General features: G+C 44.8%; 1 protein-coding gene across 2 annotated transcripts in view; it reads left to right on the plus strand.

Annotated features, from left to right (window-relative positions):
* farp2 (FERM, RhoGEF and pleckstrin domain protein 2) overlaps positions 1-26,320 on the plus strand; it is a 222,700-nt gene that overhangs the window by 190,580 nt on the left and 5,800 nt on the right. For both annotated transcript variants that reach the window (XM_063046243.1, XM_063046244.1), the window contains one exon: positions 9,798-9,905. In XM_063046243.1, the coding sequence (XP_062902313.1) occupies positions 9,798-9,905 (108 nt within the window). The remainder of the gene's footprint in view (positions 1-9,797; positions 9,906-26,320) is intronic.

The raw sequence follows: 26,320 nt of genomic DNA on the forward strand, positions 1-26,320 counted from the left end.
GTAGGATTACTTCGGGTCCTCTGGTTTCCTTCCAAAATCCAAAGACATAGCGGTTAATAGGGTTAATTGGTCATTGTAAATTATCCTGTGGTTAGGTTCTGGTTAAATTGGAGGAGCTGGACAGTGCAGCTCGAAAGGTCTATGCCACACTGTATCTTCAAATAAACAAATAAAAATATTACCGACTCTGGTTGAAGCTGCTTCATCATGATGGCTTCTGAGCAGTCTAACAGATAGGGTTCATTCGGTGAGTTGTTTGTGAGGTGGTTGAGACTCGAAGAGATTACTTTGGAGAGTGAAGAGCAAAAGTTTAATTGGACAGAAATCTTTTAGCAAGTTGGGACACAAAGGTGGCTTTGAAGTGAGAGTGATCAGTCTCAGAAATGGGAAATCAGTTACATTGGCAACCAAATTGGCTCTGGATGTTGGGTGATCAGATTTAACAGGTGAATGAGGAAGAATGCTTGTACTCGTTGGAATTTAGAAGATTGAGGGGGGATCTGATTGAAACGTATAAGATCCTAAAGGGATTGGACAGGCTAGATGCAGGAAGATTGTTCCCGATGTTGGGGAAGTCCAGAACGAGGGGTCACAGTTTGAGGATAGAGGGGAAGCCTTTTAGGACCGAGATTAGGAAAAACTTCTTCGCACAGAGAGTGGTGAATCTGTGGAATTCTCTGCCACAGGAAACAGTTGAGGCCAGTTCATTGGCTATGTTTAAGAGGGAGTTAGATATGGCCCTTGTGGCTACGGGGCTCAGTGGGTATGGAGGGAAGGCTAGGGCGGGGTTCTGAGTTGGATGATCAGCCATGATCATAATAAATGGCGGTGCAGGCTCGAAGGGCCGAATGGCCTACTCCTGCACCTATTTTCTATGTTTCTATGTTTCTATAATGAGAGTGGGATAAAGTTGTGCTTTTTTGAGGATGGGATTTATGGAGGAAAGCGAAGATAGGTTTTATGGAGGAAAGGGAGGATAGGTTTTATGGAGAAGAGTGAGGATGGGTTTTATGGAGGAAAGGGAGGATAGGTTTTATGGAGGAGAGGGAGGATGGGTTTTATGGAGGAGAGGGAGGATGGGTTTTATGGAGGAGAGGGAGGATGGGATTTATGGAGGAGAGGGAGGGTGGGTTTATAGAGGAGGGGGAGGATGGGATGCATGGAGGAGAGGGAGGATGGGATTTACTGCGGAGAGGGGGAGGATGGGATTTACTGAGGAGAGGGTGAGGATGGGATTTACGGAGGAGAAGGAGGATGGGTTTTACGGAGGAGAGGGAGGATGGGTTTTACGGAGGAGAGGGAGGATGGGTTTTTGAGTAAGGGGAGGATGGGTTTTACGGAGAAGAGGGAGGGTGGGTTTATAGAGGAGAGGGAGGATGGGTTTTACGGAGGAGAGGGAGGATGGGTTTTTGAGTAAGGGGAGGATGAGTTTTACGGAGAAGAGGGAGGGTGGGTTTTACGGAAGAGAGGGAGGATGGGTTTATAGAGGAGAGGGAGGATGGGTTTTAGGGAGGAGAGGGGGGATGGGTTTTAGGGAGGAGAGGGAGGATGGGTTTTAGGGAGGAGAGGGAGGATGGGTTTTAGGTAGGAGAGGGAGGATGGGTTTTACGGAGGAGAGGGAGAGGATGGGTTTTCCGGAGGAGAAGGAGGATGGGATTTGTGGAGGAGAGGGGGAGGATGGATTTATAGAGGAGGGGGAGGATGGGTTTATAGATGAGGGGGAGGATGGGTTTATAGAGGAGGGGGAGGATGGGTTTATAGAGGAGGGGGAGGATGGGTTTATAGAGGAGAGGGAGGATGGGTTTTAGGGAGGAGAGGGAGGATGGGTTTTAGGGAGGAGAGGGAGGATGGGTTTTAGGGAGGAGAGGGAGGATGGGTTTTACGGAGGAGAAGGAGGATGGGATTTGTGGAGGAGAGGGGGAGGATGGATTTATAGAGGAAGGGGAGGATGGGTTTATAGAGGAGGGGGAGGATGGGTTTATAGAGGAGAGGGAGGATGGTTTTATAGAGGAGAGGGAGAATGGGTTTTACGGATGAGAGGGAGGATGGGTTTTACGGAGGAGAGGGAGGATGGGTTTTACGGAGGAGAGGGAAGGTGGGTTTACGGAGGAGAGGGAGGCTGGGTTTATAGAGGAAAGGGAGGATGACTTTTACGGAGGAGAGGGAGGATGGGTTTTATGGAGGAGAGGGAGGATGGGTTTTATGGAGGAGAGTGAGGATGGGTTGTGCTTTTTGGGGTTGGTTTTATGGAGGAGAGGGAGGATGGGTTTTAGGGAGGAAAGGGAGGATAGGTTTTATGGAGAAGAGTGAGGATGGAAATTATGGAGGAAAGAGAGGATGGGTTTTATGGAGGAGAGGGAGGGTGGGTTTTACGGAGGAGAGGGAGGATGGGATTTACTGAGGAGAGGGGGAGGATGGGTTTTCCGGAGGAGAAGGAGGATGGGATTTGTGGAGGAGAGGGGGAGGATGGATTTATAGAGGAGGGGGAGGATGGGTTTATAGAGGAGGGGGAGGATGGGTTTATAGAGGAGAGGGAGAATGGGATTTACTGAGGAGAGGAGGAGGATGGGTTTTACGGAGGAGAAGGAGGATGGGATTTGTGGAGGAGAGGGGGAGGATGGATTTATAGAGGAGGGGGAGGATGGGTTTATAGAGGAGAGGGAGGATGGGTTTATAGAGGAGAGGGAGGATGAGTTTATAGAGGAGAGGGAGAATGGGTTTTACGGAGGAGAGGGAGGATGGGTTTATAGAGGAGAGGGAGGATGGGTTTTATGGAGGAGAGGGAAGGTGGGTTAATGGAGGAGAGGGAGGGTGGGTTTTACGGAGGAGAGGGAGGCTGGGTTTTATGGAGGAGAGTGAGGATGGGTTGTGCTTTTTTGGGGTTGGTTTTATGGAGGAGTGGGAGGATGGGTTTTAGGGAGGAAAGGGAGGATAGGTTTTATGGAGAAGAGTGAGGATGGAAATTATGGAGGAAAGGGAGGATGGGTTTTATGGAGGAGAGGGAGGGTGGGTTTTACGGAGGAGAGGGAGGATGGGTTTATAGAGGAGAGGGAGGATGGGTTTTAGGGAGGAAAGGGAGGATGGGTTTTAGGGAGGAAAGGGAGGATGGGTTTTAGGGAGGAGAGGGAGGATGGGTTTTACAGAGGAGAGGGAGGATGGGATTTACTGAGGAGAGGGGGAGGATGGGTTTTACGGAGGAGAAGGAGGATGGGATTTGTGGAGGAGAGGGGGAGGATGGATTTATAGAGGAGGGGGAGGATGGATTTATAGAGGAGGGGGAGGATGGGTTTATAGAGGAGGGGGAGGATGGGTTTATAGAGGAGGGGGAGGATGGGTTTATAGAGGAGAGGGAGGATGGGTTTATAGAGGAGAGGGAGAATGGGTTTTACGGAGGAGAGGGAGGATGGGTTTTACGGAGGAGAGGGAGGATGGGTTTATAGAGAGGGAGGATGGGTTTTATGGAGGAGAGGGAGGATGGGTTTTACGGAGGAGAGGGAGGATGGGTTTATATAGGAGGGGGAGGATGGGTTTATAGAGGAGAGGGAGAATGGGTTTTACGGAGGAGAGGGAGGATGGGTTTTACGGAGGAGAGGGAGGATGGGTTTATAGAGAGAGAGGATCAGTTTTACGGAGGAGAGGGAGGATGGGTTTTACGGAGGACAGGGAGGATGGGTTTATAGAGGAGAGGGAGGATGGGTTTTACGGAGGAGAGGGAGGATGGGTTTTACGGAGGAGAGGGAGGATGGGTTTTATGGAGGAGAGTGAGGATGGGTTGTGCTTTTTTGGGCTTGGTTTTATGGAGGAGAGGGAGGATGGGTTTTAGGGAGGAGAGGGAGGATGGGTTTTAGGGAGGAGAGGGAGGATGGGATTTATGGAGGAGAGGGAGGATGGGATTTATGGAGGAGAGGGAGAATGGGATTTATGGAGGAGAGGAAGGATGGGTTTTATGGAGGAGAGGGAGGATGGGATTTATAGAGGAGAGGGGGAGGATGGGTTTATAGAGGAGGGGGAGGATGGGTTTATAGAGGAGGGGGAGGATGGGTTTATAGAGGAGGGGGAGGATGGGGAGGATGGGTTTATAGAGGAGAGGAAGGATGGGTTTTGCGGAGGACAGGGAGGATGGGTTTATAGAGGACAGGGAGGATGGGTTTATCGAGGACAGGGAGGATGGGTTTATCGAGGACAGGGAGGATGGGTTTATAGAGGAGAGGGAGGATGGGATTTATGGAGGAGAGGGAGGGTGGGTTTTACAGAGGACTGGGAGGATGTGTTTTTGAGGAGAGGGAGGGTGGCTTTAATGGAGGTGAGGGAGGATAGGTTTTACGGAGGAGAGGGAGGATGGGTTTTACGGAGAAGAGGGTGGATGGGTTTTTGAGAAGGGTGAGGATGGGTTTATAGAGAAGCGGGAAGATGGGTTTATAGAAGAGCGGGAGGATGCGTTTTACGGAGGAGAGGCAGGTTGAGTTTCACGGAGGAGAGGGAGGATGGGTTTTACGGAGGAGGGGGAGGATGGGTTTTACGGAGGAGGGGGAGGATGGCTTTTATGGAGTAGAGGGAGGATGGGTTTTACGTAGGAGAGGGAGGATGGGTTTTACAGAGGAGAGGGAGGATGGGTTTTACAGAGGAGAGGGAGGATGGGTTTTACAGAGGAGAGGGAGGATGGGTTTTACGGAGGAGAGGGAGGATGGGTTTTTGAGAAGGGTGAGGATGGGTTTATAGAGGAGCGGGAGGATGCGTTTTACGGAGGAGAGGCAGGTTGAGTTTCACGGAGGAGAGGGAGGATGGGTTTTACGGAGGAGGGGGAGGATGGGTTTTACGAAGGAGGGGGAGGATGGCTTTTATGGAGTAGAGGGAGGATGGGTTTTACGTAGGAGAGGGAGGATGGGTTTTACGGAAGAGAGGGAGGATGGGATTTACGGAGGAGAGGGAGGATGGGTTTTACAGTGGAGATGGAGGATGGGTTTTAGAGGAGAGTGAGGATGGGTTTTATGGAGGAGAGGGAGGATGGGTTTTTGAGGAAGGGGAGGATGGGTTTTACAGAGGAGAGGGGGGATGTGTTTTACTGAGGAGAGGGAGGATGGGTTTTATGGAGTAGAGGGAGGATGGGTTGTGCTTTTTTGGGGTTGGTTTTATAGAGGAGAGGGAGGATGGGTTTTACGGAGGAGAGGGAGGATGGGTTTTACGGAGGATAGGTTTTATGGAGGAGAGGGAGAATTGGATTTATGGGGGAGAGGGAGGATGGGTTTTATGGAGGAGAGGGAGGATGGGTTTTTGAGGAAGGGGAGGATTTGTTTATAGAGGAGAGGGAGGATCGGTTTTATGGAGGAGAGGGAGGATGGATTGTGCTTTTTTTGGGGTTGGTTTTACGGAGGAGAGGGAGGATAGGTTTTATGGAGGAGAGGGAGGATGTGTTTTATGGATGGGAGGGAGGATGGGTTTTATGGAGGAGAAGGAGGATGGGTTTTACGGAGGAGAGGCAGGATGGGTTTTACAGAGGAGAGGCAGGATGGGTTTTACGGAGGAGAAGCAGGATGGGTTTTACGGAGGAGAGGGAGGATGGGTTTATAGAGGGGGGGATGAGATTCATGGAGGAGAGGGAGGATGGGTTTTATGGAGTAGAGGGAGGATGGGTTTTACGGTGGAGAGGGAGGATGGGTTTTACGGTGGAGAGGGAGGATGGGTTTTATGGGGGAGAGGGAGGATGGGTTTTATGGGGGAGAGGGAGGATGGGTTTTATGGGGGAGCGGGAGGATGGGTTTTACGGTGGAGAGGGAGGATGGGTTTTACAGTGGAGAGGGAGGATGGGTTTTACGGAGGATAGGTTTTATGGAGGAGAGGGAGAATTGGATTTATGGGGGAGAGGGAGGATGGGTTTTATGGAGGAGAGAGAGGATGGGTTTTATGGAGGAGAGAGAGGATGGGTTTTATGGAGGAGAGGGAGGATGGGTTTTATGGAGGAGAGGGAGGATGGGTTTTTGAGGAAGGGGACGATTTGTTTATAGAGGAGAGGGAGGATCGGTTTTATGGAGGAGAGGGAGGATGGGTTGTGCTTTTTTTGGGGTTGGTTTTACGGAGGAGAGGGAGGATAGGTTTTATGGAGGAGAGGGAGGATGTGTTTTATGGATGGGAGGGAGGATGGGTTTTATGGAGGAGAAGGAGGATGGGTTTTACGGAGGAGAGGCAGGATGGGTTTTACAGAGGAGAGGCAGGATGGGTTTTACGGAGGAGAGGGAGGGTGGGTTTTACGGAGGAGAAGCAGGATGGGTTTTACGGAGGAGAGGGAGGATGGGTTTATAGAGGGGGGGATGAGATTCATGGAGGAGAGGGAGGATGGGTTTTATGGAGGAGAGGGAGGATGGGTTTTACGGTGGAGAGGGAGGATGGGTTTTACGGTGGAGAGGGAGGATGGGTTTTATGGGGGAGAGGGAGGATGGGTTTTATGGGGGAGAGGGAGGATGGGTTTTATGGGGGAGCGGGAGGATGGGTTTTACGGTGGAGAGGGAGGATGGGTTTTACAGTGGAGAGGGAGGATGGGTTTTACGGAGGATAGGTTTTATGGAGGAGAGGGAGAATTGGATTTATGGGGGAGAGGGAGGATGGGTTTTATGGAGGAGAGAGAGGATGGGTTTTATGGAGGAGAGAGAGGATGGGTTTTATGGAGGAGAGAGAGGATGGGTTTTATGGAGGAGAGAGAGGATGGGTTTTTGAGGAAGGGGACGATTTGTTTATAGAGGAGAGGGAGGATCGGTTTTATGGAGGAGAGGGAGGATGGGTTGTGCTTTTTTTGGGGTTGGTTTTACGGAGGAGAGGGAGGATAGGTTTTATGGAGGAGAGGGAGGATGTGTTTTATGGATGGGAGGGAGGATGGGTTTTATGGAGGAGAAGGAGGATGGGTTTTACGGAGGAGAGGCAGGATGGGTTTTACGGAGGAGAGGCAGGATGGGTTTTACGGAGGAGAGGGAGGATGGGTTTTACGGAGGAGAAGCAGGATGGGTTTTACGGAGGAGAGGGAGGATGGGTTTATAGAGGAGGGGAGGATGGGTTTTACGGAGGAGAGGGAGGATGGGTTTTACAGAGGAGAGGGAGGATGGGTTTTACGGTGGAGAGGGAGGATGGGTTTTATGGAGGAGAGGGAGGATGGGTTTTACGGTGGAGAGGGAGGATGGGTTTTATGGGGGAGAGGGAGGATGGGTTTTACGGTGGAGAGGGAGGATGGGTTTTATGGAGGAGCGGGAGGATGGGTTTTATGGAGGAGCGGGAGGATGGGTTTTACGGTGGAGAGGGAGGATGGGTTTTATGGAGGAGCGGGAGGATGGGTTTTATGGAGGAGCGGGAGGATGGGTTTTACGGTGGAGAGGGAGGATGGGTTTTATGGTGGAGAGGGAGGATGGGTTTTACGGTGGAGAGGGAGGATGGGTTTTACGGAGGAGAGGGAGGATGAGTTTTATGGAGGAGCGGGAGGATGGGTTGTACTTTTTTGGGGTTGGCTTTATGAATGAGAGGAAGAAAGGGTCATAGCAGAGGCTGCTGAAGCAATGGTTCGGTTTCTCTCCTTAAGAACTCCAGGAATTCCACTTGCCAGTTGATGGAGCTGAGAGTGGGGATGATAGGGAAGACATTTTAAATAGTAAATTAGCTTTAAGAATAGAAGATGCATTTTACTTTTGCTTTTCAAGGTTAAATTATAACTCCTGCTTTAGCCTATTAAAATCTACTTCAGCCGGATCTCGTGTTAGCCACCTTCCCATTATTTTCTTCGGACGATGAAGGAAGCCATTTGGTCAATGGAGTTTACACTGTTTCTTTGTACAATGTCAGTTCTTTGATTATTTCCCTCTAACCCTTTCTCTCTCCTACCACCCATGTATATCAGAGATGACTTACAGTGGCCAGTTAGCTTACCAACTTGCATGATGTTGGGCCATGGAAGGAAACGGGAACATGCAGAGGAAGTGCTGTGTTATTACAGGGAGGAAGTGCAAAATCCACATAGCAGGCACCCAATTTTAAGACTAGGTGTGGATTGTTGGAGTTGTGAGGCCACAGCACTACCTGTTGCATTACTAACTCAAATAACCAGGCTTTTCAACAGTGGTTTACAGAAACACATCTCTGAATGCACAATGAAGAAGATGGGCTACAGCAGCAGCAGACCACACCGGGTTCCATTCCTTTACTGAATAAAGTGGCCATGAGCATATATCTAACTATATCATAACTGTACTGAATGAGGTAGCCTTTACTGCTTCCCTGAGCAGAATATTCTACAGATTGACTCCTTCTGCATTTTCCTATGTCATTGGTACCCACATGTACCTTGGCATTTGGCTGTTCACTTCCCTTCCAGAATGCCTTGCAGCCACTTTAAGACGTCACTAACCCTTGCACCTGGGAGGCAACACAAATTCTGGGAGTCCTGTTTGCAGTCACAGTAGCTTCTGTCTTTTCCCCTTGCCATGAGGTCCCCTACCACGACAGCTTTGCCACTTTTTTTCCTGCCCCACCCTCCCCACTATGCAGCAAGCCAGCCATGATGGCATGATCCTAGCTACTGCTGTCTTCTCCTGGCAAGCCACCCCGCCCCCCGAACGATATCCAAAGAGGTATATCTGTCTTGGAGGGAGATGACCACGGGGTCTCCTGCTACTGCTCTGCCTTGTTGATCATCCATTCCCCATCTTCCTCGGCCCTTAAGCTGCAGTGTGCCCAGCTTAGTAAGTGTGTTTGCCACATCATTCTCAGCAATGCTGATGCTTCATAGTGGATCCATGAGCAGCTCCAGGGCTGCCATGCCGTCTTTCAGGAGCTGCAGCTGGACACACTTCCTCCAAGCATAGTCACCAGGGTTCCCACTTTGCACAGGAGGAGCATGACAGCTCTGAGCTCACATGCAATGACTAAAAAGCTTTGAGGGGAAAAAAGAAGATCAAAACAAAAATAAGTAATACCTTCATGTTGCTCACCAAAGCCCACACTTAGACAACCAGCAGCCCCTCTCAAAATGGCCTCTCTGCGTGACTTTAACTTCTTTTGCAGCTGTCCTCTTCACCATCCATCTCATAGCACTCCACATCAACACCTGAATTTCTTGAAACTATGTTCTTTCTTCACCATTGTGTACAATCTATTCTGCCTGTTGACTACTTTCAAGTGCTTCAGCTGGTTTCTCTTTATGGAGCTTGAGCACAGAAGAACATCTGGAAAAATTTCTGAAACGCTCGTTCACTGCTGTTGTTACTGAGTGATCAGGAATCTTTCAGAGGGAAGGCCTCAAAATCCCTGGCTTTGCCTGCTGTTGGCAACTGAGATTGAGGTCGAATCGTTCGGACAGAGATGGCGCTCAGTACTCGTGTTGGAGAGCTAATCAGAGCTCGAAATTTTCGGATGACTCAGTCGGACCATGGTCGGGTATGGCAGGGAGAGTTTCTCTTCCTTCTCCCGTCTGCGTGAGATGTGGGGCATTTGAGAGACCTTGTACTTTTACTGTGCTCATGGACTTCTTCATCAAGTTATGGTATTGTTGCACTGTTGTAACTTTATGTTATAATTATGTGGTTTTGTTAGTTTTTTTCAGTCTTGGTCTGTCCTGTGTTTTGTGATATCACACCGGAGGAATATTGTACCATTTCTTAATGCATGCGTTACTAAATGACAATAAAAGAGGACTGCGTGTCTTCATAATCTAATTGCATCCATAGCAACTGAAAATAGGGAGGGGGATCCCAGGATTGGAATCCATTATTTTTCCATTACTTGCATTAATTTACAGAATCTGACCCTATTGTTCTTTGTTATAGAACCAGCTCTCTGGTTACCTGCTGCGGAAGTTCAAAAACAGCAATGGGTGGCAAAAACTTTGGGTTGTCTTCACCAACTTCTGCCTCTTCTTCTACAAGACTCACCAGGTATGGTCCCATGTTTGATTACAATGGAACATTAAACTGCAGCTTGAGTATGGATGTGGTGGTTTATCTTGGAAAATGTTGAAGCTATATGTCCATTTCTGTGATCAGGATAAATATTTGCCTGGGTTGCTTACACAGCACAAAAATACTGCAGCAGAGTAACTGGAATGTACTCGGAGGGGAAAAGAATTGTTCTGTGAGTGAATCAACGTCAAGATACATGGACTGATGACCATCCGTAAAGTGTTCTGAATAGAAGTGCGAGAAGGCAAAGGGAGGAAATGGGATAGGGTATAAACAGAGGAAGAAAGATCTCGCACTTCTCTTTAATAGACAGAATGAGATTCTGTGGAGTGAGACAATACAGCACAGAAACAGGCCTTTAGCTCCACCCAGCAAGTCCACACTGACCGTCAACCATTTACACTAAACCTATGTTTCCAATTAACTTCTCCCAAATTCTACCCATCGCCTACACATTGGGGTTGATTTACAACAAACGATTTAGCTACCGACCTACATATATTTTGATTGTGGGGCGGGTGGGGGGGCAGGATCAGAACACCCGAAGGAAACTCACACAGCCGCAAGGAGAGGGTGCAAAGTCCACACAAACAGCACTGGAGGTCTGGATTGAATGCGGGTCTCTGGTGATGTGAAACAGAAGCTGTACTAGTTGCACCAATATGCTGCCCTTGATCTTATGCAGTGGGAGAGTCGGCCAAGTAGTATGTACATTAAAAATGCAAATTAAGCTTTTTTGTTGATTTTGAATTTTGTTCATTCTTATAAAATCTGTGGATATAAAACAAACTTCAAACAGTGAATTGCATTTGAAGGAAATAACTTAGTTATATTTCCTGTTTACATAAATGAGGTGGAATTTATGTTTAAGGAAGGTGTACTATGAAAGGCAAAAAGTAGAATTTTTGTCTTTAGAAAGTAGTTCATTGATACGCGATCTTTCAAACTGTATTAATTAATATTGATATGGATGCCAAAGTAGCAAATCAGTTAGCGCAATGCTGTTACAATTTGGGGCGTCGGAGTTCAATTCCAACATCATCTGTAAGGAGTTTGTACGTCCTCCCCATTGTCATGTGGGAACTCCAGTTTCCTCCCACAGTCCAAAGACCTACCTGTTAGTAGGTTAATTGGTCATTGTAAATTGTTCAGTGATTTTGCTGGCGTTAAATCGGTGGGTTGCTGGTGGCTGGCACGGCTCAAAGGGCAGGAGGGGCTTATTCAGCGCTGTGTTCTAAGTACATAATAAATAAATTCCTCACAAAAGAACAGCACCTCATGTTGAACTCTAACTATTGACTATTAACTTGAGGGAGATGCTTATTATGGTCAGTCAGGAAAGGACAGGGAGATTCAGCACAGAAACAGGACTTTCAGCCCAACTTCTCCATGGTGAACCAGCTTCCCATGTAAGCTTTTAATTCTGTATCCCTCTAAACCTCTTTTATCGCTATAGTTATCCAAATGTCTTTAAATGGTTTTGTCATAACTGCCTCAACTGCTTTGTCAGGCATCTTTTTCCACATGTGCACCACCCACTGCATAAATAATTTTCCCCTCAGATCCCTTTTAAATCTTTCTTCTCTCACTTTAAACCTATGCCCTCTAGTTTTTTGCCCCTTTTCTCTGGGGAAAAAGACTGTATGCATTCACACTATTGCCTCTTGGTCTCATAAATATCAAGGAACTAAGTGTTAGCCTGCCTAGCCTCTCCCTATATTTCAGGCCCCTGAGCCCTGGCAATATTCTTGTAAATCTTCTTTGTACTCTTTCTGGGTGTCTGAGCCATTGAAATGAATTTCTGGCTGAGCAGGTGCAGGATACAGAGCTACAGATAAGTTAGGGAACAAAGAAATGCCAATTGTGCAGAAGATGGGAAGTTATAAAATTGTCCATCTTGGCAAAAACAATTGAAAACAATGTATGTTAACTAGATAGTGAAAAATTATACATGATAGAAATGGCACTGGCGATATTAAGACATATCAAGGTGGATGAATCCCTGGGGCCTAACTAAGTGTATCGAAGGGCATTGTGGGAAGCTACAGAAGGAATTGCAGAGGCACTGACAGAAATACTTCATCCTCAGTCACAGCTGAGATTCCAGAAGACAGGAGGGTGGCTAATTTTGTGCCTTTGATCTGGAAGTGCTGCAAAGAAAAGCGGAGGCACTACAGGCTGGTGAGCCAAACATCAGCACCAGGAAGGTTACTGAAGGTGGTTCTAAGGGACAGGATTTTGAAAGGAAAGAACTGATAAGTGTGATTATATGTGTGAAATCATGCCTCACAAATATATGTTGTTATTGAGTGCTGTCAAGTTGTGACTCATGGGGACCCCTTGGATAGTGCAGTAGTCCATACGGTTTTCGTGGCAAGATAAGGAAGTAGATTGCCAGGTCTTTCTTGCACACAGATACTGCTGCTGTCCAGGTTGAGACCTGGCCGGATTCGAACCTAAGACCATCCACCTTGAAGTCCAGGGCCACTTCATTACTGACCAGCCCAGCCACAAATATATATACCCCTTGTAATTTTATAAAAAGGTATATAAAATCAGAGGGGCATAGATAGGTGGATGATCAGTCTTTTTCTTAGAGTAGGGGAATCTAAAACTAGAGGACATACAGTAGATTTAAAGTGAGAGTGGAAAGAAGGGGAATTGAGGGGGTAACTTTTTCACATGGGGGTGGTGATTATACAGTATGAGCTGCCAAAAGAAGTGGTGGTGGCAGATACAATTACAATGTTCAAAAGGCATCTTGACAGCTACATGGATAGGAAAGAGTACAATACAGGCAAATGGAACTAGCTCCGATAGGTACTTTGGGCAGCATGGATGAGCTGGCCCAGAGGGCCTGTTTCCATGCTCAAAGTATATATCTGTCACCATCTACAATGCTGAGGTTCATTTTTCTTGTGAGCATTCACAGTAAATACAAGAAGCGCAATAGAATCAATGGAAGACCGCACCCAGAAGGACAAACAATCAATATGCAAAATACAACAAACTGCACAGATACAAACAGAAAAGAAAATGAAAATAATAATAAATGAGCAAAAAATGTCAAGAACATGAGATGAATTGTTCTTGAGAGTGAGTCCAATCGGTTGTTGGAACAGTTCAGTGATGGGGTAAGTGAGGTTTGGCTCATGAGAACTGCAGAACTCTGAAATGCAAAGGGAGATGTGAGTGCCCTGCAACATGATTTTTAAAAGGATATAATATGTGTATTCATTTAATTTTATTTATTAATTTACTTATCACATGTACATTGAAACTCTCAGTGAAATGTGTCAATTGTGTTAACAACCAACACAACCTTGAGGTGTGCTGGGAGCAGCCAATTTTCAAGAAAGAGCTTAAGCAGGGAAACGAGGGCTAAGAGGGGGAGTGAGGGGGGGTGAGAGGGCAGCAATGAATGTCCTTGGTGAACAGGATTAAGGAGAATCCCAAGGCATTTTATATATGTACAGTATTTAAAAACAAGGGGGTTTATACATGTATTAAAAACAAGGGGATAGCTAGGGACGGGACAGGATCAGTCAAGGACAAAGGGACTTATGTGAGGAAGTGATGAGATACAAAATGAATACTTCATATTGTTATTTGTCGAGGAGAACAACATGGCACGTAGTGAGATCAGGGAGGGGATGTTAATCTTCTAGAGCATATTGAAATCAAAATGGAGGCGGTGGGGGGATTAATGTTCTAAAGCATGTAAGTTCCTAGGGCTTGATGAGATTTTCCCAGGTTATTGAGGGAGGGAGGCAAGAAAGGGGATTGCTGGGGCCTTGACAGTGATCTTTGTATCCTCTCTAACCACAGGCAAGTTGAGAGAAGCAAGTGCAATAGCAACATTTAAGAAGCATTCATAAAGGCACATCAACAGGCAGGAGATGGAGGGATTTGGGCCATTAACTTTGTGGGCAATAGGGCTATCCCTCTGCCATGCTGGTGTGTGCTCTACGTTATGTGTACCCTTCGGAACTTAGTGAGCATGTAAAGTTTCAATGAATGCTTCCAATATTAGAACATAGAACATAAAAGAGTACAGCACAGTACAGGCCCTTCGGCCCACAGTGTTGTGCCGACCCTCAAACCCTGCCTCCCATATAACCCCCCACCTTAAATTCCTCCATATACCTGTCTAGTAGTCTCTTAAACTTCACTAGTGTATCTGCCTCCACCACTGACTCAGGCAGTGCATTCCACGCACCAACCACTCTCTGAGTAAAAAATCTTCCTCTAATATCCCCCTTGAAGTTCCCACCATCTACCTTAAAGCCATGTCCTCTTGTATTGAGCAGTGGTGCCCTGGGGAAGAGGCACCGGCTAGCCACTGTATCTATTCCTCTTATTATTTTGTATACCTCTATCATGTCTCCTCTCATCCTCCTTCTCTCCAAAGAGTAAAACCCTAGCTCCCTAAATCTCTGATCATAATCCATACTCTTGAAACCAGGCAGCATCCTGGTAAATCTCCTCTGTACCCTTTCCAATGCTTCCACATCCTTCCTATAGTTAGGTGACCAGAACTGGACACAGTACTCCAAGTGTGGCCTAACCAGAGTTTTATAGAGCTGCATCATTCCCTCGTGACTCTTAAACTCTATCCCTCGACTTATGAAAGCTAACACCCCATGAGCTTTCTTAACTACCCTATCTACCTGTGAGGCAACTTTCAGGGATCTGTGGACATGTACCCCCAGATCCCACTGCTCCTCCACACTACCAAGTATCCTGCCATTTACTTTGTACTCTGCCTTGGAGATTGTCCTTCCAAAGTGTACCACCTCACACTTCTCCGGGTTGGACTCCATCTGCCACTTCTCAGCCCACTCCTGCATCCTATCAATGTCTCTCTGCAATCTTCGACAATCCTCTACACTATCTACAACATCACCAACCTTTGTGTCGTCATCAAACTTGCCAACCTACCCTTCTACCCCCACATCCACGTTGTTAATAAAAATCACAAAAAGTAGAGGTCCCAGAACCGATTCTTGTGAGACACCACTAGTCACAACCCTCCAATCCGAATGTACTCCCCTCACCATGACCCTCTACCTTCTGCAGGCAAGCAAATTCTGAATCCACCTGGCCAAACTTCCCTGGATCCCCTGCCTTCTGACTTTCTGAATAAGCCTACCATGTGGAACCTTGTCAAATGCCTTACTAAAATCCATATAGATCACATCCACTGCACTAACCCCCATCTATATGCCTGGTCACCTCCCCAAAGAACTCTATCAGGCTTGTTAGACATGATCTGCCCTTCACAAAGTCATGCTGACTGTCCCTGATCAGACCATGATTCTCTAAATGCCTATAGATCCTATCTCGAAGAATCTTTTCCAGCAGCTTTCCCACCACAGACATGAGGCTCGCTGGTCTATTATTACCCAGACTATCCCTACCACCTTTTTTGAACAAGGGCACAACATTCGTCTCCCTCCAATCCTCCGGTACCATTCCCGTGGACAACGAGGACATAAAGATCCTAGCCAGAGGTTCAGCAATCTCCTCTCTCGCCTCGTGGAGAAGCCTGGGGAATATTCCGTCAGGCCCCGGGGACTTATCTGTCCTAATGTATTTTAACAACTCCAACACCTCCTCTCCCTTAATATCAACATGTTCCAGAACATCAACCTCACTCATATTGACCTCACCATCATCAAGTTCCCTCTCATTACTATGGTAACAGCACACTCTGGAAAAGGAATTCACCAGAGTCATTCAGCCACTTCCGTTAAAACTCTGTGTGGTCTAATGGGATAAGGCAACCTCTTTGCCTTTAGATGCCTAATTTTCACCATTATAATTGCCCCTATTTAAATTGAAGAAACTGCTTAGGAACAATTGAACAAACTGCATTTGGAATTCCATCTTATGGTTGCTAACCCCTCAAGGGTAACCACAAGATCTGTTATAAATCCTATGAATATCTTTAAGATCGATTGTTTCTTGACAAATAAGGGGAGAAGGTTGGCTGATGAGGGCAGAAATGTGGAGTTGAGATTTAAAATTTATGAAATGACAGAATGGGCTAGTGGACTGAATGGCTTTCTGCTCTTGGTCTGTACATTTGTATGTTCTTTCTGTTACGTTTTGTAACTTCAAAACATTAAACTAATTCAGAGGAAAATAAGAGAGCCGAGAGATTGTTTGTTCAAGGCATGCATGTATCAAATGGCAGTGTGATAATGTATGCAATTCATACATTTATACATATAACCCGTAAATGAATTGTTTAAACAACCAACACACACATATATATTGCTCAGCTATTAAATACACAACACTCCTGCCTGCTTAGCTATAAACTCCAACTCAATATAGAATGCATCTCAACTATATGCTCACTATACTACATAATACAATTACTATATACTGATATGTACAGCATAGTAAATTTTTAATTGTCCCATTCAGACTAAAAGACAATCGCTGTGAAGGATATCTTACCCTTCTTGGGTAATGTCTTTCCTGATAGAGGAGATTACCTCGCTTGGCAGGTGAGACTTGTGGCTGTGAAGCAATCTCAGGTTCTGGGGTCGCCTCTGTGGTGTTTGTAGAAATAGATTCTGAGATTGCAGGAAGTGGTTCTGATAGCTCTGAAAACCATTTATTTCCTTCCTTTTTCTTCTAGTTTGTGTATCTTGATCTTGGGAAGGTCCATTTAGCTCAGTGGAGTATTCTGTCATTAATGCTTCTCTTGCTGCCTTTACCATCTGGTCTCTCCTCTTGGTTTCTTCATCCACAACATCGTCTGACGAATTCTTTGTTTTCGTATCTCCATTGACTCCTTTATTTTTGGCCGCCCATTCATGCAGCTGGACTTTGGTCATTGCATCTACTTTTACAAGCAGCTTTTTGTCACCCACTTGAAGTTCCTTAATGCACGCAGAGTAGATTCTGGTTCCTTATACTCACAAAAGCCAAATGGTTGCAACGTCCTTAGACCTCTTAAATTCTCTTTCAGCTTAAAATCAAGCCACATTTCAGAAGTAACTGTCTGATTATCATAATAGAGGCTTTCTCAGATATGTTGCTCACAAAACTGTTGTAGTCAGACCACTGCTTTTATCATTTTTGAGATTCCTCTAAGCAGCATGATCTTTCCTTGGTCCAATATGCTTTCCAATCAGAAGTGCAGAGCTTGGCAGCGACACCTGTTTGTCCTCTGTTGAGTAACGGTTCATGGTGTACAGCAGACAACCCCAATAGGTGGACTGCGAGAACCAAATGTCTGGACCGCGCTGACCCATTGGCACGTACGTGTACGCACCTGTCAAAACATGTAAATAAAGCGTGCACTGCTCTAATTTATTTTAACCTCATCCCACACCGTACACTTGACCTACGCCCCCCGTAGAGTACGAGACCTACTGTGCACTCTCTACAGTCCTTGACTAGACAGCAGCATGCACCAGCTACCCACCTGTCATCTAAGAAGCGAATCTGTCATCTAAAAGCAAATTTGTCATCTAAGCGAATTGTTATCAGCAGTAAGTCACGGACCCTAAACCAAGAACAACATGGCCTGCGCGAAAAAGCGCAAAGTCAACCAGGAAAACAGTCAGTTTAAATCTGACTGGTTTATTTTACTGGTAGAATAATGCTAAACCGGCGTGCTTAATATGCATGCAGTCCGCAGCTGTCTGCAAATCAGAAAATCTAAAACGGCACTTCAAAACTATGCATGCTGCCAGTTTTAATGCCAACTACCCTGCAAAATCAGATCAACGCAAACAAAAAATTGCAAATATGGTAACATCATACAAGCACTCTGTTTCTTCTATCTGTAAGTCAACATCTGCACAAGAGAGCACAGCAGCTGCATCATTGCATGTGTCATGGAATCTTGCCAAAGCTAAAGACCCATTGGCTGATGCTGAGTTGATTAAAACCTGTGCAATTGATATGGTTGGTGAAGTTTTAGGTCATGACGAGAAAACCAAGAAAACGGTTGTGGAGCTATTAAAGACGGTTCCATTGTCGGTGACAATGGTGAGTGAATCAATTTATTTTTGTCCATTTGTCAATCTTATTGTGGTATAATAATATTAGAACAATAATACTGATAATTTCATTTATAGCTACACTTCATACTTCAAATGCTACATAGCTTAATTAGAAAGAACAAATAGATTAAATGAGAGAACAGAAATAGTGGAAAAGACAGTACTACTAAAACTCTGTGTGGAAGAGAAGTTTGTGTGGAAGAGAAGAGAAGACGACCATGTTTACAGTGTCTGTGTGTGTGTGTGTATTTATGTATTTTAAGTCCCAGATGAGTTCTCAGTGTGACAGCTGACAGTTGTGATAACTAGAGTCATAATTAAATGGTTGGTTTTGAACTTATTTTGTTTCAAGAGTGCATTTTTTTTTTCTTGTGTGACCCACAACACAGGCTTTGAGAATCCCAGGCCTGAATAATTACTACTACCATCACCCCGCCCCTCCTCCCATAAAACAACATACTGGTGCAATGAAAAAAGCCCTGGATGTTTTGGCCCTTGGCTTGGCATGCTTGACATAATTTGACCCTTGTGGAAAACTAACTGGGGAACCCTGGTGTACAGCAAGGAGACAGATGTGGCATCACCCAGTACCTTTCATAACTCACTTACACTTGACTCTGTACAGGGGATGTGGCATGCAAGTAGTGGATAGTGGTAGTGTGATGACTTATGTAATTTATGTATTTATACAGATAACCCGTATAATGAATTATTTAAATGAACAACTGAGTACAGGACTACGGTAGGAAACTTTGTCACATGGTGTGAGCAGAATTATCTGCAGCTTAATGTGAAAAAGACTAAGGAGCTGGTGGTGGACCTGAGGAGGGCTAAGGTACTGGTGACCCCTGTTTCCATCCAGGGGGTCAGTGTGGACATGATGGAGGATTACAAATACCTGGGGATATGAATTGACAATAAACTGGACTGGTCAAAGAACACTGAGGCTGTCTACAAGAAAGGCCAGAGCCGTCTCTATTTCCTGAGGAGACTGAGGTCCTTTAACGTCTGCCAGACGATGCTGAGGATGTTCTACGAGTCTGTGGTGGCCAGTGCGATCATGTTTGCTGTTGTGTGCTGGGGCAGCAGGCTGAGGGTAGCAGACACCAACAGAATCAACAAACTCATCCATAAGGCCAGTGATGTTGTGGGGATGGAACTGGACTCTCTCACAGTGGTGTCTGAAAAGAGGATGCTGTCTAAGTTGCATGCCATCTTGGTCAATGTCTCCCATCCACTACATAATGTACTGGGTGGGCACAGGAGTACATTCAGCCAGAGAATCATCCCACTGAGATGCAGCACTGAGCGTCATAGGAAGTCATTCCTGCCTGTGGCCATCAAACTTTACAACTCCTCCCTTGGAGGGTCAAACACCCTGAGCCAAATAGGCTGGTCCTGGACTTATTCATAATTTACATATTACTAGTTAACTATTTATGGTTCTATTACTATTTATTATTTATGGTGCAACTGTAACGAAAACCAATTTCCCCCAGGATCGATAAAGTATGACTATGACTATAACAATGCTTAATCAAGCAATATATGTACAAGACTACTCAAATTTTACTGAAGTACTGAATACACAACACTTTCATGGTGGACAAACAGCAATAGGCTTATTGGCCACTTTCCTTTATGTTTCATGCAATAAAACTGAAATGTGCAGAAAAACATCTTTGCTCTTTAAGAGAGTGAGCATAATAGATTCTGACATGAAACTGGAATTGTAATTGCTTCATGCTTGCATTATATATTAAAAGCAATATTTGCAGTTGATCAAGGATCAACTTTATTCACCATATATATTTACAGTACACGTATTAGGAATTTGTTGTTGTGTGTTGGTCAGGGTGCGACCTACAACAAAAAACCACAACATTCGGCAATTATGAAGAATAAAGAATTTGTAAAAATATATTGAAAGAAGTTAGAAGTAAGGTATGGATATGGAATAAAATATGCAAAAATACATAATGCATGCATTTACAATGTAAACAGCATTATTGGTTTAAAGTATTTACTGTACAGTGTAGTGATGGGTGTAATAGATAGAGGTGGTCCATGAGTTTTGGAAATCCTGATGCAAAGGAGAAACGAAACTCATTGCTTGATATTCATTTGTATATTAAGATATCGTGTTACTGTATTAGCATTGGCCAGCCAGTGGTGTAGTAGCTGCTGCACCAAACTTCAAGGCAAGTGGTTCCGGGTTCAAATCCGGCTGGCTCCTTGCACTGTTTCCATTTGTGCTGGTTTGAGCATTGAACTAGCAGCTCAGCCTCATAAAAAACAGACAAAATGCTAACAGACAAAATCCTTGTAAGAAACAGACAAGGTTGCTGCTCGATGTGCCATGAGGTGCAGAAAAGAACAACAATAGATAGGCATTGCCATTTTGAACTGAACCATTATTTTTCATTTCAGGTAGTCTCAATTGCACCTAGGCAAGACATATGAACAATAAGGGAGCAGAAGAAAGCAGACCACATGCAGGCAGATGGGGTTAGATTAATGTAGTATCATGGTGTGCATAGACACGATGGGCTGAAGGGCCTGTTCCTGCACTGTCCATTTCAATACTTGAAGAGTTAGATTGCTTAGTTCTGTTTGCTTTTCTGGGTTATAATAGGATTTTCATTGGATTGGTTGTACCTTTACAACATGCTTAACGTCATCCAGGTATTAAAAATAATGAGATAAATTAGGAATTTACATTTCTATTAGTCATGTGGCTGCTTTGATCAAGTTATTGGAATCTATTTGGAAGGAGGTGGCTGAGCTCTTGGGTAAAAAGAAAAATACCAGTTTTATTGTAGTGTGAATTTTGTCAAGAGCACAACATGTCTAAGTGTTGCATTTTCTGGAACGTCATCAAAATGATGGTTACGGGAATATTTTTGAATATTTCCAGAAATAGTTTAGTATTGTTTATGGGAGTAAGTATGTGGATGTGGCAACCAGTTGTTATAGATGGTAAATTAGTTAGGAAATAGGAGATAAGTGGAAGGACATGTACTTTGATTGGTGGTATGCGACTAATGGTGACAAAAAAGGACTTCAGATGCTGGAATCTACGGCAAAAATAGAACAATGCAAGAACTGAACAGCATTTGTGGAGGCGAGAGGTGTAAGAAAGGGGAATGCAGGAGAGGTTACAAAAGTCTCCAGGATAAATTAAAAGACAAAAAGTTTAGAAAGGGATACAAATTTAACTCCTAGTAACCTGGGGGCAAAATTGAAAAGGGTGAGGAATACTGGTGATATATTTTAATGCACGCAGTATAAGGCATAAGGTATCTGATCTTGCAGTTGGTGAGTATAATACTGTGGGCATCACTGGCTCAATGCTGAAAGATCACAGTTGGGAGCCTAATGTCCAAGGATACACATTGTATTGAAAGGACAGGCAGGTGGGTAGAGGTGGTGGGGTGGCTTTGTTGGTACAAAATGAAATCAAATCCTTAGAAGTGACATAGGGTAAGAATTTGTAGAATGCCTACAAGAGAAGATTATGGTTGAGCCCACTAGGGGCATGGCAATTTTGGATTGGGTGTTGTGTAACAAACTAAATTTGATTAAGGAGGTTAAGGTAAATGAACCGTGATTATAATATGATAAAATTCACTTGCAGTTTGAGAAGGAGATGGATGTATCAGTATTACAGAGGAGAAAAGGGAGCTGTAGCCGCACGAGAGAGAAACTGACGAAGTTGATTGGAAGGGGGCACTATCAGGGACAACAGCAGAAAAACAATGGCTGGAGTTTCAAGCAACACACATCAAAGTTGCTGATGAAGGCAGCAGGCCAGGCAGCATCTCTAGGAAGAGGTACAGTCGACGTTTCAGGCCGAGACCCTTCGTCAGGACTAACTGAAGAACAGCTAATAAGAGAGCAAATTGGAAAGCACAGAATAGATTTATTCCAAAGAAGACGTAATATTCTAAAGGGAGGTTGAGGAAACTAGCTGACTAGGCAAGTCAAGGACAGCATAAAAGCCAAAGGAAGGGCCTATAATATAGCAAAAATTAATGGGAACCTAGAGGATTGAGAAGCTTTTAAAATCCAACAGAACACAACTAAAAATACAATAAGGAGAAAAAAGAAGCAATATGAATGTAAGCTAGCCAGAACACCAAAGAGGATACCAAGTTTTTTCAGATGGTGGTTGTCTCTCAGGGTCTAAGGAAGTCTAAACATTGTGCAGTCATCTGTGGATACGCATGTGGCTTCGGAGGCCAAAGGCCAAAGCACATATGCGGTTGCAGGTTGGACATGGAATGGCGGTTGTTAGAACAGGTGCATGCACAGCTTTGTGGTGTCGGTCTCGTGCTGCTGCAAGGCACTGATTTCGGTCATCCTCAAAATCAGATGCAACTTTTCTGGTCAGGGCGCGCCATGCAGCCCTGTTGACTGCGGACTCCTCAAGTTGTCGAGGCTGGAGGTCTGCCCATTTGATGTACGATTTCTTGTCTTTGAATTTTTTTTTCAGTTATGTAAAGAGTAAAAGACAAGAGTGGATATTGGACTGCAAAAAAATGACGTTGGAGAGATAGTAATGGGAGACAAAGAAATGGCAGATGAACTCACTAAGTATTTTGCATCAGTCTTCACTGTGGAAGATGCCAGCAGCATGCCAGATTTTCAAGAATGTTAGTCAGAAGTGAGTGTAGTTGCTATTACTAAGGAGAAGGCGTTTGGGAAGCTGAAAGGTCTGAAGGTAGTTAAGTTTCTTGGACCAGGTGGACTACACTCCAAGGTTCTAAAAGAAGTAGCTGAAGAGATTGTAGAGAATTTAGTAATGATCTTTCAAGAATCACTAGATTCTGGAATCGTTCTAGAGGACTAGAAAATTGCAAATGTCACTCCACTCTTTAAGAAGGGAGGGAGCGAAAGACGGGAAATTATGAGCCAGTTAGCCTGACTTCAGTTGTTAAAAAGATGTTGACGTCCATTATTAAGGATGAGGTTTTGGGGTATACTATACACGGAAGCACATGGTAAAAATAGGCTGTAGTCAGCATGGTTTCCTTAAGGGGAAATCTTGCCTGACAAATATGTTGGAACATGGAAGAGTACAGCACAGGAACTTGGGCCCACAGTGTTGTCCTAAACCAGCTAAAAAGCAAATCAAAAACATTAAACACCAATCCCTCCTACCTACACAATATCCATATCCCTTTATCTTCCTCTGATTCATGTGTCTTATCATAAAAGCCTCTAATGTATTTGCCTCTACCACCATATCAGACAGCACATTCCAGACATCCACTACTTGAGTAAAAAACTTACCCCTCACATCCCCCTTGAACCTACCCCCTCTCACCCTCAGTGCAAGCCTCTGGTATTAGACATTTCAACCCTGGGAAATGAATACTCCCAGTCTATTCCATCTATGTCTCTCATAATCTTGTAAACCTCTATCAGATCTCCTCTCAACCTCCACTGCTCCAGAGAAAACAACCCAAGTTTATCCAGCCTCTCATGATAGCACTCTAAACCAGACAGCATCCTGGTGAATGTTTTCTGCACCCTCTCCAAAGCCTCAACATTCTTCCTACAGTGGGCGACCAGAATTGTACACAATTCTCCAGATGCAGCCCATCTAGAGATTTATAAAGTTGCAACATAACCTCTTGACTTTTGAACTCAATGCCTTGACTAATAAGTTTTTTCCTGTTTGAGGAAATGACAGGCAGCATATACAAAGGAGAGTCAGTGGATGTTGTTTACTTGTATTTGTAGAAGGCCTTTGATGAGGTTCCACATATGAAGCTGCCAAACAAGGTAAGAGCCTATAGTAATACAGGAAAGATACAGCATGGATAGAAAATTGGCTGACAGGCAGGAGGCAAAGAGTGGGAATAAAGGAGGCCTTTCTGGCTGGCTGCCAGTGACTAATGGTTTTCCGCAGGGGTCTGTGTTGGGACTACTTTTTTTCACATTATATGTGAATGATTGGGATGACAGAATTGATGGCTAAGTGGCCAAGTTTGCAGACGGTACACAGATAGGTAGAGGGGCTGATAGGTTTGAGAAAGCAGGCAGTCTGGAAAAGGACTTTGAATAGGAGAATAGGCAAAGAGAAAGCAGATGGAATACAGTTTAGGGAAGTGCATAATTAAGGCAACAATTATACCAGTGCCAAAGAAGAATAACGTGAGCTGCCTTAATGACCATCGCCCAGTAACACTCACATTGACAGTGATGAAATGCTTCGAGAGGTTGGCCATGACTAGACTGGACTCCTACCTCAGCAAGGGCCTGGACCCATTGCAATTTGCCTATCACCACAATAGGTCAATAGCAGACGCAATCTCAATGGCTCTCCACACGGCTTTAGACCACCTAGACAACATAAAAACCTACGTCAGGATGCTGTTCATTGACTATAGCTCAGCATTTAATACCATCATTCCTACAATCCTGATTGAGAAGTTGTAGAACCTGGTCCTCTGTACCTCCCTCTGCAATCGGATCATCGACTTCCTAACCGGAAGACCACAGTCTGTGCGGATTGGTGATAACATATCCTCCTCGCTGATGATCAACACTGGTGTGCCTCAGGGATGTGTGCTCAGCCCACTGCTCTACTCTCTGTATATACATGACTGTGTTGCTAGGCATAGCTCAAACAGCAACTACAAATTAGCTGATGATACAACCATTGTTGGTAGAATCTCAGGTGGTGACGAGAGGGTGTACAGGAGTGAGATATGCCAACTAGTGGAATGGTGCCGCAGCAACAACCTGGCACTCAACATCAGTAAGATGAAAGAGCTGATTGTGGACTTCAGGAAGGGTAAGACAGGAACACATACCAATCCTCATAGAGGGATCAGAAGTGGAGAGAATAAGCAGTTTCAAGTTCCTGGGTGTCAAGATTTCTGAGGATCTAACCTGGTCCCAACATATCGATGTAGTCATAAAGAAGGCAACACAGCGGCTATACTTTATTAGGAGTTTGAGACGATTTGGCATGTCAACAAATACACTCAAAAATTTCCATAGTTGTACTGTGGAGAGCATTCTGACAGGCTATATTACTGTCTGGTATGGATGGGTTACTGCACAGGACCGAAAGGAGCTGCAGAAGGTTGTAAATCTAGTCAACTCCATCTTGGGTACTAACCTACAAAGTACCCAGGACATCTTCAGAGAACGGTGTCTCAGAAAGGCAGCGTCCATTATTAAGGACCTCCAGCACCCAGGGCATGCCCTTTTCTCACTGTTACTGTCAGATAGGAGATACAGAAGCCTGAAGGCACACACTCAGCAATTCAGGAACAGCTTCTTCCCCTCTGCCATCCGATTTCTAAATGGACATTGAAGCTTTGGACATTACCTCACCTTTTAATATACGGTATTTCTGTTTTTGCACATTTAAAAAAAATAGATTTACTTGTTTATTTATTATGTTTTATTGTATTTGTTATTATTATTTTTCTCTCTTTGCTGGATTATGTATTACATTGAACTGCCTTTGCTAAGTTAACAAATTTCATGTCACATGCCGGTGATAATAAACCTGATTCTGATTTTGGTAGAAAGAATAAAAGCATAGAGTATTTTCTTAATAGAGAGCAAATTCAGAGATCAGAGGTGCAGAGGGATTGGGAGTCCTTGTGCAGGATTCCCTAAAGATTAACTTGCAGGTTGAGTCACTGGTAAGAAAGGCAAATGCAATGTAAGCATTCAGTTTGAGACGACTGGAATATAAAAGCAATGATGTATTGCTGAGGTTTTATAATTGCCCCCTTGTCTAAGAAAAGATGTGCTGATATTGCAGAGGGTCCAGAGGAGGTTCAGGGGAATGAAAGGGTTAACATATGAGGCGCGTTTGATGGCTGTGGTCCTGTACCTGCTGGAGTTTAGAAGAATGAAACCTATTGAATATTGAATGGCTTAGATTGAGTGGATGTGGAGAGGATGTTTCTTATCGTGGGGGACTCTCGTTCCAGAGGGCACAGACTCAGAATAGAAGGATGTTTAGAACAGGGATGAGGAGTAATTTCTTTGGCCATAGGATGCCGAAGTCGTGGAATTCGTTGCTACCGACGGCTGTGGAGCCCAAGTAGTTGGGTGTCTTTGAAGCGCAGGTTGATAGGTTCTTGAGTAGTCAGTGTCAAAGGTTACGGGGAGAAGACAGCAGAATGGGGTTGAGAGGGAAAATAAATCTGCCATGTAGAATGGCTGAACAAAATTGATGGGCCTACTGCCAGAATTCTTCTCCTATGTCTAATGGTGCAAGATAACATTTCAGCTCATGACTGCATCAGGTCTGAGATAGCCAGTACTGTACGTAACCATACGAGAGTAGGTGGGATGGAGACTGGTGAGTGATAGATAGAACCAGATGGG

The sequence above is a fragment of the Mobula hypostoma genome, chromosome 4, assembly GCF_963921235.1.
Source record: "Mobula hypostoma chromosome 4, sMobHyp1.1, whole genome shotgun sequence".
NCBI classification, from domain to species: domain Eukaryota; kingdom Metazoa; phylum Chordata; class Chondrichthyes; order Myliobatiformes; family Myliobatidae; genus Mobula; species Mobula hypostoma.